Source organism: Podarcis bocagei (assembly GCF_964188305.1).
Source record: "Podarcis bocagei genome assembly, chromosome: 12".
Lineage (NCBI taxonomy): Eukaryota > Metazoa > Chordata > Lepidosauria > Squamata > Lacertidae > Podarcis > Podarcis bocagei.
The window spans coordinates 3,359,382-3,378,836 of record NC_138137.1 but is presented as its reverse complement, the minus strand read 5'-3'; the positions used below and the strand labels follow the sequence as shown (position 1 = coordinate 3,378,836).

Below are 19,455 nucleotides of genomic sequence, written 5' to 3'. Positions count from 1 at the left end.
TTTCAATCATAGATTGGGAACCGCTTACATTAATAACGTCTAACCCTTTTTCTTTTTAGGAAAAGCAGAGTTGAAAAGGCACTGGTCTCAACTATTCCTTCTACTATTCCTTAACTATTCCAGATAGTAAAGAGGTCATTTTAAAAGGTTGGGACAGAGAACCAAGCATACAAACACACTGAACTTGCAAACCTCAAGTCTGGCTGGAATGCTAGTTGCTAGGCTTGGGCATTCCTATGAATCACTGGTGGTTTTCCCCACGTTACAGGAAAAGGATAATGAACTCTGGGCAGGAACCACTTCGCAGGGTATTTGGGTCCTTGTGAAACTGACAAAGTCCACACATAAACAACAGACTTCTCTCCACTATCAATTTGTTCGTCTTGGCCAAGTCTCTTCCTGTAAAACCCCAGAGAATCATGTGGTACCTTAAAAGCAAATAACTTTATTACGACATAACCTTTCAGAAGCTAGGCAGCACTTTAGAATATAAACAAAATAAGAAAAATAACTAGGAAATATTCCGGGACAAGTTCTGTATTGGGGTGGATGTCACCTCAATGGCAGACAAAGTTGGCTCTCATTCTTAGAAGGTCATTCCAAAGAGGTCACTGGGTATAGTGGGAACGTGTGCCTAACTTGTTCCTGTTGCCTCTGTCCTGTTATTTAAGAAAAGTCTGAAGTCGCCAGCAAGTTACCCAGGAAGCAGAGAAGAAATTTCGGCACTTGTACCACCTCTACTTTTCACCTCTATTGAGCTTTCCCTCCAAGACCTAACAACTGATCGCCATCCCAGTCTCAGCTCCCCACAAAAGGATTACTATTAGCAAATATTATTGCTACTATCAAACAATTATGGCAAATGTTCTATGACAACCTGGGAGGCATCTGATGCAAAGAGCCAGTCTGGAGTAGGGAGGCCAGACCAAGGGCTTCCCTGGAGCCCAGGGCCGACCCCAGAACCCAATTCCACAACCCAACAGTGGCATTATCCAAGTCTGGGCCAGCACTGCGGGAAAATAAATACGAACTCAGAGGGCGGGCAAAATCAGGGGCGCGGACTGCCAAGGAGCACGTGCAAAGCGCCCTCCTGACTAAGCCACGGCCCCTCCGGACTCCGACCCTTCCCCGCGAGCCTCGCCCGCTCCGCGCTCACCTTTCTTCTCGTCGGCGGCGCCGCACAAGCTGCCGGCCAGCAGCCCCACCAGGAGGGCGGCGGCCGCGCGCCTGGCCCCGAAGTTTCCTCCTCCGCCGGCGAGCGAAGCCGAGCGAGTCCCGCAGAGCCCCATCTCCCGCCGGGTGGCTCCTCAGCGAAGCCTCGCGCGCCGGGCTGCCTCTCCGGCGCCGCCCAGGACCATGCCAGGGGAGCGCCGCCTGCCGCGCTCGCTGCTCTCCGGCGGCCGAGGGAAGGAGGAGCGAGAAGAGGCTCTTGGGCCGCCGGACGGGGCGCTTCTCCCGGCAGCCGGCCCCGCTCCAGGTGCGCGGGAGGCGCTTTGCGCGCGGCGTCGAGGAAGACGCGCCTGCCTGGCTGCCTGCCTTCTCTGCGCGGAACTCGCCGGCAAAACTTCTCCCCTGCTCCGTCGACGCCGCGTCTCCAAGCGCTCCAGCGGCTCCCTCTGAGGACTCCGGCCAAGCAGTGGAAGGAGGGAGGCGGCTGGGGAGACTCGGGGGAGAGCACGAAGCGCGGCTGGCGGCGGCCCGGGAGGTTCGCTCCGCGCTGCCTTCAGGTGGAGCTTCGTACCTGCCCCGCGCAGCCAGCCGCCAGTGGGAAGGGCGAGAAATTCCAGTCGGCTGGGCTGAGCGTGGCGCACGCGCACTCCCCCCCCCCCGCCGCCGCCTGTGGTCCTCCTTATCGGCGGCGGCGGCTGCTGCGACTGCTGCCCCGCCTCGCCGACCTGCAGCTGCAACTTTCCAGGCCCCGGAGATGGGGGAGAGGAGGAAGCCGCGCCGGGAACGCGGAGGCAGCGAGCGGGGAGACGAGGGGGCGCCTCCAAGGCAGGCCAGTCCGGCCATCCTACTTGGCGCCTTTCGGCCCGCTTCTTTTCAGGCCACCCTAAGTGAGTTTCGCCTAACCATCCTGTCCCCTCCTCCCTAACATTCTGGGCATGGTCATCCTGGAAAGCAGAATTTATACTTTTATTATCATCATTATTAAATTTATGTACCACCATCCAAAGATCACAGGGCAGTTATAATAATAATTCATAATATTACTTACTTACTTACTTACTTACTTACTTACTTATCTGGCCAAGCCTCCCCAGCCACACTCTGGGCGGCTTCCAACAAAACATTGAAAACACAATAAAACATCAAACATTTAAAACTTCCCTAAACAGGGCTGCCTTCAGATGTCTTTTAAAGATAGGATAGCTGCTTATTTCCTTCACATCTGAAGGGAGGGTGTTCCACAGGGAGGGTGCCACTACCAAGAAGGCCCTCTGCCTGGTTCCCTGTAACCTCACTTCTTGCAATGAAGGAACCGCCAGAAGGCCCTCAGAGCTGGACTTCGGTGTCCAGGCAGAATGATGGAGGTGGAGATGCTCCTTCAGGTCTACTGGACCGAGGCCATTTAGGGCTTTCAAGATCAGCACCAACACTTTGAATTGTGCTCAGAAACGTACTGGGAGCCAATGTAGGTTTTCCGAGATCGGTGTTACGTGGTCTCGGCAGCCACTCCCAGTCACCAGTCTAGATGCTGCATTCTGGGTTAATTGTAGTTTCCAGGTCACCTTCAAAGGTAGCCCCACGTAGAGCGCAGTAGTCCAAGAGAGAGATATCTAGAGCATGCACCACTCTGGCGAGACAGTCCACGGGCAGGTAGGGTCTCAGCTTGCGTACCAGATGGAGCTGGTAGACAGCTGCCCTGGACACAGAGTTGACCTGCGCTTCCATGGACAACTGTGAGTCCAAAATGACTCCCAGGCTGCGCACCTGGTCCTTCAGGGGCACAGTTACCCCATTCAGGACCAGGGAGTCCTCCACACCTGCCCGCCCCCTGTCCCCCAAAAACAGTCCTTCTGTCTTGTCAGGCTTCAACCTCAATCTGTTAGCTGCCTTCCATCCTCCAACTGCCTCCAGGCACTCACATAGGACCTTCACCACCTTCACTGGTTATATAATAATAATAATAAAGGTAAAGGTACCCCTGCCTGTATGGGCCAGTCTTGACAGACTCTAGGGTTGTGCGCCCATCTCACTTAAGAGGCCGGGGGCCAGCGCTGTCCGGAGACACTTCCGGGTCACGTGGTCAGCATGACAAAGCTGCATCTGGCGAGCCAGCGCAGCACACGGAAACGCCATTTACCTTCTCGCCAGTAAGCGGTCCCTATTTATCTACTTGCACCCAGGGGTGCTTTCGAACTGCTAGGTTGGCAGGCGCTGGGACCGAGCAATGGGAGCGCACCCCACCGCGGGGATTCGAACCGCCGACCTTTCGATTGGCAAGCCCTAGGCGCTGAGGCTTTTACCCACAGCGCCACCCGCGTCCCAATAATAATAATAATAATTTATTTATACCCCGACCATCTGGCTGGGCTTCCCCAGCCACTCTGGGTGGCTTCCAACAAAATATTAAAATACAATAGTCTGTCAAACATTAAAAGCTTCCCTAAACAGGGCTGTCTTCAGATGTCTTCTAAAAGTCTGGTAGTTGTTTTTCTCTTTGACATCTGGTGGGAGGGCATTCCACAGGGCGGGTGCCACTACTGAGAAGGCCCTCTGCCTGGTTCCCTGTAACTTGGCTTCTCGCAGTGGAGGAACTGCCCCTACCACTCTCTGGAACCATTAAGTGGCGGGTGCAGACCATCCGAATCGGTCCCACCTCCCTGCAGAGGGGAAGGGTTGCGGAGAAGTCCAGTTGCACCAGGAAGTGATCCAACCATGGCACTTCTTTTGTTTCACTTTTACTTAATGTCAGATCACCCATGTCAGTAGAGGTGAACACCAGGTCCAAGGCATGTCCGCGGCTATGGGTTGGGCCAAACTTATTCAGGGACAGCCCCATGGAGGCCATGCTTTCCACGAAGTCCCAAGCAGTCCCTTGTAAGTTGTGTCGGCATGGATGTTAAAATCCCCAAGGACAACCAAACTAGGTGTCTCCAGGAGAACATCCGCCACACCTGAAGCAGCTCGGGCAGGGAATCCTTGGTGCAGCGGGGAGGCCGGTACACCAAAAGGAGTCCTGTACTGCCCCTATTGCCCAACTTCCAGAACATGCACTCAGAGAACTGGGTCTTCCCAATAGGACGCCTGATGCAAGCTAATGACTTCCTGAAAATCACTGTAAACCCCCTCCCTGCCCATGTGACCTGGGTTGCTGTGCGTAAGAGAAATCTGGTGGACAAGCGGCAGCAAGAACAGGCCCATCCGTTTCATCCAACCAAGTCTCTGTTACACATGCCAGGTCAAGTCCTCCATCCACAATCAGGTCGTGGATGGCAGTGGTCTTACCAGTCATTGACCTGGCATTGCACAGCAGCACCTTCAGGTCAAATTACAATACTTTGCCATCTCTTTAAAGAAAATTTCTGAATAAAATTCTGGAATAGTAAACAATCTGATTAAAAAGCAAGGCAGTGGTGGAGTGAGCACCCGTGGTAGTGCTTTTAAGCATCCCTATAGCATATTAACAATCAGTCTGATTTAGGGAGGAAAGCCTTTTTGTTGCAGCTGCTGCTATTACACAATTGGAAGTTAAAAACCATTGCCCATCTACTATAAATCACTTTCAGTAGATCATGTTATGCCTTCTGATCCTCCTTTGTGTAGAGCAGTGTTTCCCAACCACTGTTCCGTGGCACACTAGTGTGCCGCGAGGTGTTGCCTGGTGTGCCGCGAGATGTTGCCTGGAGGGAGGCGGGCGAGTCGGGCGGCGAGAGGCAGGGCGGCGAGGAGAGGCCGCCCAGCGCGGGGCTCTCGCCGTCTGCCTGCCTGGCTGCCTGCGAGCTCGGCGGGCAGCGCCTCCGTCCGCAGCGCCCGCCTCGCGGCTCTCATTCCCTGCCCCTGCCAAAGCTCACCCAGCCAAGCCGCGCTCTCCTTCCTGCCTCGCTTTGCTGCCTCCTCCCCCCCCACCCCCAAAGCTTGGAGGTTCCCCGGCAAGGGGGAGGGAAAAAAATTGAAACTTACACTTTCGTGCGTCCCTCCTGGCGTGACGCTGTGCGCTGACGTCACGGGGCTGTAATGGTGGTGTGCCTTGAGATTTTTTTCATCAAACAAGTGTGCCTTTGCCCAAAAAAGGTTGGGAAACACTGGTGTAGAGTAACACAGTCACTTAAAGGTAACCTTTCTCACCCTTCCTGTGCCCCCCCCCCTCTCTCTCTCTCTCTCTCTCTCTCTCTCTGTAGCATCCCAGTCTCCTCCCCACTGTCTTCCTCCCTCTCTCTTACACACACATACTCAACACAAACGCAAGATGCATTTGTAGAAAAGGAAGCAATTCACAGAGGAGTGGTCCAGAGCAAGAGTGGGCTAGTCTGACAGATTGCATGAAATTAGACCAAAATTTATGTGCAGCACATAGGCCAAAAGCTCCTCACTACTGGTGTAAAGGAATGCATTTTCCCCCAGGGGAATCCATCCCCAGGGGAATCCATCACAATTTTAAAAACATCTATCAAGTCATACCACAACTCCCCCCCCCCCAACTAAAAACCCAGCAAAGGAAAGAAGCTGTAACAACCACAGACAGCAAACACATGCACATATACTTCCTGAGTTAAATTCAGTGTTAATTCAACATTTGATTCTAGATGCTGAAAGAAACAAAACAGGTTTATGCTGCCTGGTCTCAAGAACTTGCTCTGAATAAAAAGGCCTATGTACTGCTGGTATTACATTTCATATTATGAGTATTTCCGCAAATGTGCACCTTTGGCGCATAGTCACTCATAGAAATTGGAACAGGAACAGAGAGGAGTTGCTTTCAGATGCCCAATCCTCTTGGAAACCCATCAGGAAGAGGATCAGGTCCAACTGAGCTTCACGCCTACTCTCTCCTTGTGAGTATAACATGAGAAGGGGAACATGTTGTGGGGTCTGTCTCCTTCCCAGTGCCTCATTTGGAAATGGGATGGGGGTGGAGGCTACAACTGTAGCTTTATCAGTGCCTCAGATATTGGGGAAGCTCCATTCTGCTTGCTTTGTGACAAGCTGTGGGAGACAATTCTAGGCAGAGATTTCTTGTATCTCTTGTGTTGTCTACCACAATCTTAATGTTCACAAATGTCATGCAATTTCCCTCAGTGCAAAGACTGTGTCAGGAAGCAGGCAAAAGGATATTTTCCTTTTAAAAGGAAAATTTATTAGAAAACAACAGACAGGGAGCAGCCTAGTTTTGCCAGTTTAGCAATAGCTGTAGTTCCTGTTCTTGTATCTACACAGCGGCTGCAAAGTGTGTTCTGGAAGCTCTTCTTCAATCACAATGCATTTTCCTGCTCATCGTCTGCTCAAATGGGGGAAAGGTCTGTTTGCAAAGAGAAGCCCATGCATGCTCTCTCTTAAACAGAAGGGGCAGGGAGTGGAAATCTTCGCTGCTAATTCGAGGGTAAATTCCCCCATTCCTCAATTTTTTAATCAATAGTTTTATTGCAAACTTTGAAGAAGTGTAGAAATGCAAGCATAACACTCTTTTCATCCATGTATTTGACCTGGAAGTGTTGTGTTAGTTTGCTTTAAATGTGGACCCTACAAAATCTACCATCACTATGATTCTATGATCACTCTTCAAATACTGTGTACAATTCTGGCTATCACACCTGAAAAAATGATTTTGTAGATGTGGAAATGATGCAGTAATGATCAGGGAACTGGAGCAAGTAGTCTACAAGGAAGGGTTGCAATGCTTGATGATTTTCGTTAAGGAAAGTGATGCGTAGAGAGGGATGGGGGCACATGATAGAGGTGTATACAATTATACATATATGGGGGTGGGGGTGGAGAGAGAGAGAGAGAGAATGCTTTTCCACATGTCTTACCTGGAGTCATCCAGGGGGTTGGACTGGATGACCCTTGGTGTCCCTTCTAAATCTACAATTCTATAATTTTGTGACGCTGGATGGTGGAAGACTCAGGAAAGGCAAAAGGAAGTACTTCTTCATACAGCACCAAGGTAAACAGGGGGATTTACTACCACAACTTTCATGGCTTTAAAGCGTCTGTTAACGCATTTGGTTAGAGCATGGTGCTGATAAAATGCCGAGGTTGTGGGTCTGATTCCCATATGGGCCACCTGCATATTCCTGCATTGAAGAGGGTTCAAGGCTTTTATTCAGCCAGGAACTTGCCAGAACTCATTTCTAGCATCTCAGCTCAGCACCATTGCAATTTTAAAAGGAAGGTGTTCATGGTGAATTCCAGCACCTCTTTTTCTAGAAAAGTAGCATTCGTTGGACTAGATTAATTCCAACTCTGATTTATAATAATGAGTCATAATAGCTCTATGCAGTTTCCAAGATCATAGGCAGTGTCCCTGAATACAAGTTGCAGGGAAACAATAGCAGGCATCTGATTGGCTATTGTGGGAAGCAATATGCAGGGTGAGAAAGGCCTTTGGTCTGATCCAGCAGGGCTCGTATACAGTGGATATGCACACTATGTAAATCCTGCATGGAACAGATTGCTGCTGAAAATCTATTCAAAGTCAGAAAAATTGCAACAGCCTGGGTGTTTTTTTAAAAAAAGGACAGGATGACACTGTAGAAAACACTGGAAAGCAGTAGTTTGTCTCCCTGATAAATGAGTGAATTGCTCTTCTCAATTCCAGACTAAACAGCTGGTGTGGAAACAACCCTTAAAGGGGAATTCTTATGCCTGTTCATGGAAATGGTACAAACAAGTTATTAACATTATCCACAGGGCCTTGATGCTTCTTGCTCAGTGTCTTCTGAGAAGGCATGGAACACCCCCAACTCCCACCACCTCAGTTGCAGCAGTGTGGCAGACACACTGCTGTTAGTAATGTAATGACCAAACATTGCTGATGCTGTTAATGATTACCTAGCTTTGCAATCATTACATCATTGTAGGTTGTTAGTTTTACTGGTTTTTAGTTCAATGAAACTTGAGGAATCACAAGTAAAGTTTCACCAAGGTCTTTACCTGCAGTTGCATTCTGCCCCAGTTCTTCGTGCATCAAAAAAAGGCTGTTGTTTACTTTTAACTGGCTGAATGAATATATTTGTCAAGAACAAAAGTCATAACAAAGCATCATAAACTAAATACATAGCAATCAGTGCATCATAAAAGGCAGACGAGAACATGTTTCAATCCACATTTATTGATGTGCATTTGCTTAGCACAGGTAAAAGAAGCAGCAAAATCAAAAACATTCTTATTCTTATTGTAGAGGCAAAAATCCAGCCTTTTGGAGTTCCCTTGTTAATTGTGCTGCTTGAAAGGGGAGAGAACTCCTTGGTTATATATTCTTCCAAAGCAGTAGCCATGTTGCAGCAAAATCAATAGAGTCCTTTGCAGCAACTTAAAGTCTAACAACGTTATAGATGCATAATTTGGGGATGCAAATTCAAATGCAATTATATCTCTCCACTGAGAATATTGAGCTGGTATAAGAAGGTCTTGATTTTGGTCATTAACATAGTTAAAGAAAGGGGTCCACATTTCTTGGCAGGTGTCACTATTTGTTATGCCTTTAATTGCCCTCCTGCGTCTGGTGAGACACTCAGACATTGCTATATCCCATATATTATTTTCTCATATGTTCAGGGGGGTTATGTTCTGGTTCTTCCATTGCTGAGCTATTGATAATCATGCTGCAATCAGTAAGAACTCTACTAGTTGGCTGTGGTGCAGGGTGGAACCTAAGTCTAGGTCCAAAGATAGGACTAAGACAGGATTTAGAGAAAAGGGATTGGCCTGTAATTGCAGATATAATGGAGAATACACTATTCCAAAAGTTCTTAATATGAGGACAGTCCCACCAAACATGAATAAATTAGCCAAGCTTTCCACAGCCCTTCCAACATAAAGGGGAAAGGGAGGGATTAATTTTTGCCACCCTAACTGGCATCCAGTGCCATCAGAGAATGACCTTTGAGCAAGGCCTCCTGTAAGCGAGCAGAGATGGGTTTGAGCGGGATAGTGGTCCTGATACCCTCCCATTTGTGATCTTCAACTGGGTGACCTAAGTCTGATTCCCATACAGTTTGAAGGCCTCTAGCATCCCCCACTTCATGATCTAATATTTGGGAAACAGCCCCCTTCAGGTCATCCTGATTCATAAGGATTCAAACAAAGCAAGTATGCTAGGCCGTCTCCCCTGCACTCCAAAGAGGGTGCAAAAGAATGAGTCTGGGCTACCTGAAACCAGGTAATATGAGTGCCTTTTAATTTTCCTTGCAGTTCCTCTTTGGAAATTGCTGTCCCTATGGGAAGCAGGTCACGGATTGTAGAAATGCCTATGTCCTTCAGATCCTTGAACTGTTAATATTTATCTGTGTGTCTGAAAGCTGAATGATCCAGGATCAGTGGTTCAGGGTCAGGGGCCAGTGTTTTGCTCCATGTTCTCCACACATAAGTACTGATCTACAGTAGTAAATGGATTGTCTATTTTCCTTTACCGCCTTCAAGGACAAAGGTAAGAAAGGGCAGGCTCCCATTAAGGTGTGGAAGAGACCATCTTGAGTTGAACCCCAGGGCTCCCCCTGAGCAATGGGATCAAGGATTTAATTTGAAAAGCAGCATAGTTTATTTTTTAATATAATTATTATTTTCTTTAATAAAACATAAAATATAACAACATTACAATAATCAATCAAATGCATTTGCTCCCCTGAGCTCGTGACTTCCCTCCCTCCCTTCAACTGGTTTCCGGCTTCCTCATAAATTGTACACGCCTTTCTATTGTCAGTTTCTGTCCTTTGATACGTATCAAATCCTTCTATGGTCAGATATTATTATTACACTGTGCTGCAGGATTTATGTCAGTCCTGCTAGTGTCTTCAACTTTTTACAATAGCCTCTTAAATGCTCAGTAAATTTACTCCAATCTCTCTGGAATTTCTGGTCGCCTTGGTTCTGGATCCTCACAGTCAATTTGGCCAACTCCGCATATTCAATCATCTTCATCTGCCACTCCTCAACCATTGGTAATTCTTGTAATTTCCATCTTTGGGCTAACAAAATTCTTGCCGCATTGGTGGCATACATAAATAATATTTGGTCTACTTTAGTAATCTCTTCTCCCATCAACCTGAGCAAGAATGCTATATTTTAACATCTTTTTAAATGTTAAGTTAGGCATTCCCATTCCTCCTTTTGTTCTATGTGGAGAGTTTTGTTGCTTCTCCTAGATTTGTTGCCTTCTGACACAAATGCATTGAGTTTGTTTTGACATCTCTTTAGCTGAAAGGATAGGCAAAACTTGAAGGAGGAAAAAAGAACTTAGGTAACACTCATAGGCGCCGACTCCATGGGGCTTGAGGGGGCCCAAGCCCCCTCAAAAATTCGTTTGGGGGGGCTCTGCCCCCCCAATAATCTCCGGCGCCCCTCCAGCAGAGCGCCATCGCCGCCCCTCCCCCAGCCCAAAATGCACAGGATCGGGCTGCATGTCTCCTGCCCTCCCTCCCGAGCAAAAGCTCCACCTAATTTCCTTCGGAGCTGATTAATAGGCGCTATTCGCTCACGAGGAGGCGGCGCCACTTTATTTGCATATTCATGAGCTTATTTATTATTCATGAGCTTTCCCGGGCCCCCCCAATATTTTTTATAAGTCCGCGTCCGTGGTAACACTGACATTTTGACCACGGCTGTTCGCTCAAGCCAGCTAAGACTGAGAGGCTTCTGTTTCCTAAGTTCTTGTTGAATGCCTTTAGGCAGCCCCTATATGTTGTCTTGTGTTGTCTGGTGTTGAGGTACTTAAATCCTCCATGCACTATGAGATACGCATATAGTCTACATGAACAACGGAGAGGAAATCAATGAAGAAACAGCTATAAGTAATATTGTATGTCTAGTAATTGCCTTCTAAAGTGACAGATCATTTTATGACAGAGCACTTGCTTTTCCTACTATCAAAGCTAATGTTTTATCACTTTTAAAATGGCATTGTTTCCATTTCTTATGCATGGTACCCACAGACAATTTAACATGTTTTGTTTATATTTGGGTGCCTTACATTTTTTTATAGGGATAAAAATAAATACATCTGCTTTGCTGCATCATGGACTTTCTCTGTAAACTTAAAATTCCTTCATTGTTGGTTTGAGACTGTCTTGGAATATTTAATTGCTCTCCTATGCTTTCCAGTATATTTTCTCATCAGTTTCCTTATCACAAAAGGTCGGGAGGGGGGAGCAAGTTTGTTGCACAAGAGCACTGAATCAGCATTAGTTGTGTGACCTGCATTTGCCAAGATGTGATTGGATCTCACCCCAAAATAGTGACTGTCTGGAAGCAATTCTCAGTTTTTTACACAGAATTTTTTTATGCAGTTTAAAAGGATTTGCTACTCACAGTCTGGCCATTTGTTCCATATACTGTACCTTTAGTAAACAGGCTTTACATGTTTTTATTCTTTTTCAAAAACTTTTTTGACTTGAGTAACAAAAGAACAATGGATGAGAAGCAAAACCTTTCTGAAACCAATTTCAAGTCTCTTTAAACCTGTTTTCTGTCTTTTTATTCCACTCCTATAAGGAGTCAATTAAAATGACTGATTTAGAGTTTGCATTATGTGTGCCAACAGTGGCTACAACGAGCAAAGCCTGGAAAAGATAAATCATCCCAAAGATTTATAACTGACTAGTTCCTTAGAATTTGAGTTAACGTTAAATGTTAACTTGCTATGTTCATTTAAGGGAGTGTGGACAATGTCGGCTCCATGTGTGCTTCTGCATAGATCTCCTGAGCCAGCCACATTCTCTTTGCTTCCTTTTTCCTACACAGGGGAGAGAGAGACACGGCTGCATGAAGCACTCAGAAAGATCACAGGGGGAATCAGAAAGGTTTCCTTCTGATCATCCAGTTTGAGGGTACGCAATGAAGAGCCAGCAGTGTTCTTACCCACTTCATTTACAGCCTCCATACTGAACTTTTAAACTTTGCTTCCGGTGAAGAGGCTCTAAATGTTTTGGACTCTGCCTGGGATGGGGAGATACAGTAGGACCGCCACCCTGTTCAAAGCAGCACACTCAGTGAAGGGGTAGGATGTTTGTTTTTCAGTCATTAGGTGGGAATAGGAATTATTGCAACACACAGCCTCCTAGAGTGATATTGGCCAGAATGACAACTATTCAGAATGGTTCTGGCAGTTTAAGTATTGAGCAATAGTTGAGAGAGCAGATGGCTGGAGCCTGAGAAGGCAAAAGAAAAAGATCCCACCCCCCACCCCCCCAACACCAGTTGGGTGCTAATATGCTTGGGACAATCTCATTCAATTGGATGAGATGTGGGCTCTTTCCACAGAAGTCACACAGTGATATGTAGCATTTATAGAGTGCTTCTGAGCACTTTATTATCCCCAACCACCTTGTCACGGGGAGGGGTCATGTATTATTTCCCCTCTTTTGTGGGGTGGGTCTGAGGTTCAGAGAGAACTGTGTGCCTACACCAGATGTGTTCACAGCTGAGGTGACATTTGATCCAGGACTTCCCTGCTCACATCTCACACCATTAACTGTTGTTCTGCTCAGCTCTATTCAAACCAATAGTCTGCCCCATTGCTCATGGTATGTCCAGTTATTTGTCTGTCTGAGATTCTCACTTTGTGTGCTTGAACAGCTAGAACGGGGGCCAAATTATGTTACATTAGGAGGATGTTTAAACACTTGCTTAGGATTGGGCATGTCTCCTTATTAACAAAAAGTAGTTGCAGGGTACCTTAATCTGGACCAGGACTGCTGTATGATGAGAGAAGAATTAACTCCTCCTTTTTGTGCCATTTTCCTGCTGAAAAATCTCCCAGTTAAGAAAGCAACGTGCCCAGTCCTAAGCATGTGATTTAAAACTCTTGAGCAATGTAATGAACAGTTTGGTCCTGACTGGAAGAATATGTTCCTTTCTAGCATTTGAGTTCCTGTGTGTACTCACTGAAATGGCCTGAGCAGGGTGGACCTCTTTGGAAACTGTTGATCAAATGAATTTTCCCAAATAGGCAAATTTGACTAAGACCGAGAGGCCATTTTGGTGGGATCACTTACTTTTCTTTTTTTATTGTTATTTCAAAGCAGTTTCAGAGTCCCCAAATAAAACAGAAAATTGTGCCCGTGTGTGTGCATTTATATTTTGAATCTGCACCATGTCCCCAGTTTAAATATCCTCCTCTCAAAAAGGTGATATTTAACCTTTAAGGGAATGCATATGGCCACCTTATAAGTTCAAAAACTGAATTTAATATTTTTAAACTAGATATATTTTAAATTAGTTATGCCTTATGCTGAACCTACTCTGTGCCTGCCCAAAGAAGTCAGATAATGTTGAAAATGATTTATGAGTGTGAGCTGTTTTGTTGATTGTGCATAGTTGAAATGATACCAGAACAAAAATTACCAAAACAAACATAAATGAAAACCAGATCATTTTTGTGTTTCAATAAAATTAGTGTATACTGAATAGCTAATATATAACAGCTGCACAATCCTGAAATCTGTGAATTAAAATCCCCACTGTAATCTACAGAAATGGAAAAGACCTCTTTTGAGAGGATCAATATTTCATTTTCTTCAGGAATGCAACAAAATACGTTGTGACTGAATCCAGTTGAAAACCATGGGTCCTGGGTTAATCATAACTACATTTATTTTGACTGGGGCTATAATGGCAAGCTGTTGCATTTGTAAGGGCACGATTAGTTCTTCTTAAAGTGTATATAGCAACTATATAGCAACTGGAAATAATTATATTTCCAAATGTCAGATACGAAATGGGAAGACTAAGAGTAGATCCAGGAAATGATTTTATCACACCTTACTGCTGAGCAGAATAAATAGAGATATCCTGGTCTACCAAGTGGCTACTTGCACATCACAGTAAGCTACCATTTGGTAAATGGCAATCTGAATCCATTCTAAAGAGTGACTAACCATGTAATCTCCAAGCTATAAATCCTGTCCAAGAGATGCTTCCAATCACCCAATAGATTTCATCTCCTTGCTAAACATGCTGGTTTAAAGTGATTTTATTTGCAATATTCATTATTATTCCAAGGGGAAGCATTTCATTTCAACAGCAGTCTTCTTTCTAGGATAGATATGTAACTAGACTGGATGACATTCTTATTTTTTCTCTGTTGCAAGTCTAAGACAATTATCCATAGAAATTGTTGTCCTTCCATAAGGAAAATGCAATTTGTATTCCACAATAAAACACCTCCAAAATGTACAGTGAAAGGGAGCAGCACTGCATGGACATAACTCTTTCTTTCTTTAGTCTGCTCAGGCCAATCATAACAGATTTATTAGGGTCTTCAGCAGCACAGGTCAAGGATTCATGGAATTGTTGCAAAACTAGGGGCACGGGGTCTCTAGAGTGACGCACACAAGGCTATCGTGCAGTTCATCAAGGCTTTTGAAGCCTCTTGTTAGCAAACAATATTTGTTCTTTGGTGGACTTATACAGCACACACATTGAAATATGAAGCCAGCAGAACCTCATCTGTTTCAACCTGGTGCCACAAAATTGATCCAACCTGAGAAAAAGAACAACCCATCTGTGTCTCAAGCTGGCAATGTGCACCCAGCCAGCTTTAGCTAGATAGCTTTAATTTAAATGGATTTTAAAGGTAGACAAATTATATGAAAGTAGTTATTATTATATAGTTACACACACAGAGTTGAAATTGAAATTATTTTTGGAAGCCAAACGTCCAACAGGGCTTCCGGGGCTTCCAATTGGCTGCAGGAGCTTCCTGCAGCCAATCAGAAGCTGCACTTTTGTTTCCAAACATTTTGGAAGTCAAACGGACTTCCAGAACATATTCCATTTGACTTCCAAGGTACGACTGTATTATCATTCGCCACTGTAGAACCTTCCAGAACTACTTCAATCAAGTCTTGGTGGTATTTGAGGTATGCTTGGGATCATTGTCCTGTTGGAAGGTCCAATGACTCCAGTCTTCAGCTTTCTCACAGATGGTGTGATGTTTCCTCCTAGGCTTTTCCGATTCTTCAATGAATCCTGCCTGCCTTCCTCATGCTGCAAGTTTCCAGTACCAGAGGATGCAAAGCAGCCCCAGAGCATCACTGAGCCACCACCATGCTTCACTGTAGGTGAAGTGTTCTCTTCAGCATATGCTTCATTCTTCTTCCTGCAGACATAGTGCTGATCCATGAGACCAAAAAATTCCAATTTTGTATCATTGCTCCACAGAACAGAATCCCAAACTTCTGTGGCTTATTTATTTGAGCATATTGGAGCCAACTTTTCTTGTACTTTGGGGTCAGTACATCTTGGAGTTCTTGCATGGAAACCTTCTGCATTTAGTATGCGCCTTACTGTGCTCACTGAAACCTCAGTGTCTGCTGCAGCTCTTTTGGAGCCACTTGAGGGGTTTTCTCTGAAATCAGGTTTCTGCCTCAAGTGTCAGGCTGCTGCCAGCAACTCCCCTGGCTGGTTGCCCTGGAACGTACAAAGACAAGGAATGTTCTTACCATCCACAGTATTTACAGAGAGAGGCTTCTTGGATAATGGCATTGTCCCAAGTGAATCTCCACCCCTGTTTCTCCCACTTCCTCATTTGCCATCCTTTCTACGGGTGCTGACAAGTGCCCTCTGTCTTTGAGATCTTTGCTCTCCCACTTTCAAAGCTTGCCGGGATTTGGCGGGGGGACTGGAGTGCTTTCTGAAGACACTGTGTCCGTCAGCTGTCGCCACCCTGGTGCTTCCTCTTCCTCCTACTCTCCCATTATTTCCCAACTTTTCCCTTCATCTGCCTCTGAGCTGTGACCTCCCTCAACCCAAACCCCTGCTGTAATTCTAAACTGTCTTCCTCTTCTCTGGAAGGGTCAGGTTGGGGAGGTGGTCTCCACCATTCCTCCTCTGCCCAGTCCCTGACATGCAGATAGCTTCCTTTTTCTGCCCCATTCAGGTAGTGTAATCCAGTGTTTCCCAACCGGTGTTCCGCGGCACACTAGTGTGCCGCGAGATGTTGCCTGGTGTGCCGCGAGATGTTGCCTGGAGGGAGGCGGGCGAGTCCAAAAAAGGTTGGGAAACACTGCTCTAACACACGCCAGCCGGGGTCTGCCTCCACGTTGCATCAGCTTCCTCTACGTTGTAGAACACAGAGTTCTTATTTTGGGAAGGTTTGAGGGGTCGGACTAAGCGGGTTGGGGGCTGGTCTGGGCTTCCGCTCCCTCCCCTCCCCACGGAGTGTACCTGCGGTGCAAGGAGGCGCTCTGAGCCACTGCTCTGGGAAAGGAAGGAGGGCGAGGCGGCCTGGCCAAGTGCAGGGGAGACCCGTAGTGGGGAGCAGGGGGAGGAGGAGGCACCGAGGAATGGAGGCGGGGGAGACTCCCTTGCTTTGCAGAAACTGCAAAAAACGAGGCAGGAATTGGGTTTGTTTTTGTAGCTCAGGACGTGCTTCGCTTCTGGTGTGCCTAAGGCGGCCGCCCCAATTATCCCCTAGCCCGTCTTTCCAGGTGCTGCCCCCCCTCCACAAAGGGCCATAGAACTGTAGAGTTGGCAGGGGTCCCAAGGGTCATCTAGTCTTAAGTTTCTCTTTCAAAAAGGAAACGTGGGTTAAAGCGGCGCCGCCGCCCCCCACTCACTTTCCTGCTCTGGCTTCCCTAACAGTTTTCCGAGTTGCGTCACTGGATCCAGCCCCCTTTTCCACAGGTGACACGGGGCTGGAGGGAGGGAAAGAGGGCTTTACGTCGCGTACAAAGGCAGCCTCCTAGAAGCGCTCTGGGCCGGCGCCGTTTCGCCGAAGGTGCCGGAGGACCCCCACCCTCAGCTCCTTCAGAAAGGATTGGAGCGGAATAGCCCTTTCTCTTCTTCCCCAACCCTTGTCGTTGGAGGAGTCCCTCAGTCCCTCGCTTTGCTGCCTCCTCCCCCTCCACACCCAAAGCTTGGAGGTTCCCCGGCAAGGGGGAGGGAAAAAAATTGAAACTTACACTTTCGTGCGTCCCTCCCGGCGTGACGCTGCACGCTGACGTCACGGGGCCGTAATGGTGGTGTGCCTCGAGATTTTTTTCATCAAACAAGTGTGCCTTTGCCCAAAAAAGGTTGGGAAACACTGGTGTAATCACTGTTCTTTTAACTTTGTACTTGTGAACTATGCTTCCAACAGTGTCTCTAGGAACATCCAGTGCCTTCACTATCTTCTTGTATCCTGCTCCTTGTTTGTGAAGGGCAATGATCTCTTCTCTTACCTTCTTAGACCATTCTCTTGACGTAGCCATATTTCTAACATGCAGCCAAATTTGACACTCAGCAAACCCCTAGTCAGTTCAGGTATTTCATGTGTTCCAGCTCAAGCACACCTGGTGCAACTAATGAAGCCCTTGATTACTTGCACCAGGTGTTCTTGAGACAACACCTGTTGTATTTGTGCTGTTGTGAGGGATTCTATTCAGGGGGTTGGATAATAGTGAGACTGGAGAAGCCAGTATAAGTTGCATTGTCAGCTGAATTTGGGTGAAACCACTTGAAATATTGAGGTATTTCAATTGATTTTGCTTAATTTGCTCATTGTAAACAGCTGAGACCTGTGGGTATATAGGTAAAGGTAAAGGGACCCCTGACCGTTAGGTCCAGTCATGACCAACTCTGGGGTTACGGCGCTCATCTCGCTTTATTGGCCGAGGGAGCCGGCGTACAGCTTCTGGGTCATGTGGCCAGCATGACCAAGCCGCTTCTGGCGAACCAGAGCAGCGCATGGAAACGCCGTTTAATTTCCCGCCGGAGCGGTACCTATTTATCTACTTGCACTTTGATGTGCTTTCGAACTGCTAGGTTGGCAGGAGCAGGGACCGAGAAACGGGAGCTCACCCCATCGCGGGGATTTGAACCGCCAACCTTCTGATCGGCAAGTCCTAGGCTCTGTGGTTTAACCCACAGCGCCACCCGCGTCTATGGTGGTATATAAATTCAAATAATAATAAATAACAAGTCTGTAAATATTGATAATAAACATTTGCAATGGGGATTGAATAATTTTGATTTCAACTGTATACAGAGAGTCTTACTGACAATATCAGCAAGGAGTCAATCAAATTTATATTAAAGTAAATACAAAAGGGAAAAAATACAATTTTCCCCCTTTTTTGCTTCAAAGGGATCTGTATCAGCCCTCAAAACAAACCTGCCTTCAGCACAAGAAAAAACTGAAAGTCGGCAGTCAGCAATCTGTTTCCACAAAGAATGTGCTTTTACAGCAAGACCACCAACAGTGAACATGAGCCACAGACGAAGCCACAGGCTCCTAGAGGAAACCAAGTAATTGGGATTGAATCTCTAATACAACTCAACATAGACTAAAGTCCCATGTTGCAAGAATCATAGCAATGGCTTTTCCTGACTATTTAGCCAATATTAAAGAATGTAACTGAGCAAGCTAAGTTGAATGTATTTCCAAATTAGGACTTCCAAAGAAGTTACAATGTTATTGGATTCATGCTTATTAGTATATCAGTGTTCAGTCTCCAGTAAAATAAAATCTATATATCAATCCTTCTGCAAAGTCTTCACTCAAAAAGAATTTAAAGCATTCATTTACTACATCATTATCAAATGAACACATATGATAGGAAATAAATAACTCAAAACAGGACATATTGCAGGGCTGTTAGTCTGACATTCAGGGCTAGTGTAGGAAGCTAAATATCCTACAAAATAAAACACTCAGCTAGGCTGGGGCTCCAGCTATAGATATAAGCATTCCTTGATGCTATTGCAGCACTGGTCACAAATCAGTAAGAGTGGCCTAATAATTGTAGGTGCTTCAATACTAGTATTTATTCTAGGATGGGCACTCCTCATACATGCCCCCCCTTTTGTTGCAAAGTCCACATGGCATCAATTGTATGAAAATACCAGCCAGTATGACAATAAAGATATTAGTAGTAGTAGTAGTAGTAGTAGTAGTAGTAGTAGTAGTATCTTTTCTCATTTGAAGACAGATTTTGCCTTTCCATGAAAAATTATGTAAATATTTTAAAAAACCTGTTACCAATCCATTTGCAACATTAAGCCCCAGCCCATCCCCTGACAGGCATGAGAGATTTGCAGCACTAGAATAACCTAAAGAGTTAATAACCCCACAAGCAGTGAGGATTGGGCCTGTTACATCTACCTCCCTGAAGCTCAGCACTGGCACCCCACAGGGATGTGTGCTGAGTCCCTACCTGTACTCAGTTGTATACATCCAACTGCATTTCATCTGATCCATCTACTGCAATTATTCAGTTTGCAGATGATACTACCATAATGGGTCTAATTACAGGTGGAGATGAATCAGCGTACAGGGGGGAGGTTGAAAAAGTATCTACATAGAGAATAACTTGC

General features: G+C 46.1%; 1 protein-coding gene and 1 long non-coding RNA gene across 4 annotated transcripts in view; one reads left to right on the top strand and one right to left on the bottom strand.

Annotated features, from left to right (window-relative positions):
- The window catches only part of EGFR (epidermal growth factor receptor), a 145,525-nt gene extending 144,219 nt beyond the window's left edge, over positions 1-1,306 (bottom strand). For both annotated transcript variants that reach the window (XM_081165094.1, XM_081165095.1), the window contains exon 1: positions 1,157-1,306. In XM_081165094.1, the coding sequence (XP_081021220.1) occupies positions 1,157-1,289 (133 nt within the window). In that variant the 5' untranslated portion in view covers positions 1,290-1,306. The remainder of the gene's footprint in view (positions 1-1,156) is intronic.
- Positions 1,307-1,966: 660 nt separating this feature from the next.
- Positions 1,967-18,988, top strand: LOC308570426. 2 transcript variants are annotated; one of them, XR_014001167.1, is made up of 4 exons: positions 1,967-2,057; positions 11,902-12,157; positions 15,106-15,217; positions 18,227-18,988. It is a non-coding gene; the product is annotated as an uncharacterized lncRNA (long non-coding RNA). The 2 variants fall into 2 exon arrangements; XR_014001168.1 differs by lacking the exon at positions 18,227-18,988 and having other exon boundaries at positions 15,106-15,471.
- Positions 18,989-19,455: the final 467 nt, after the last annotated feature.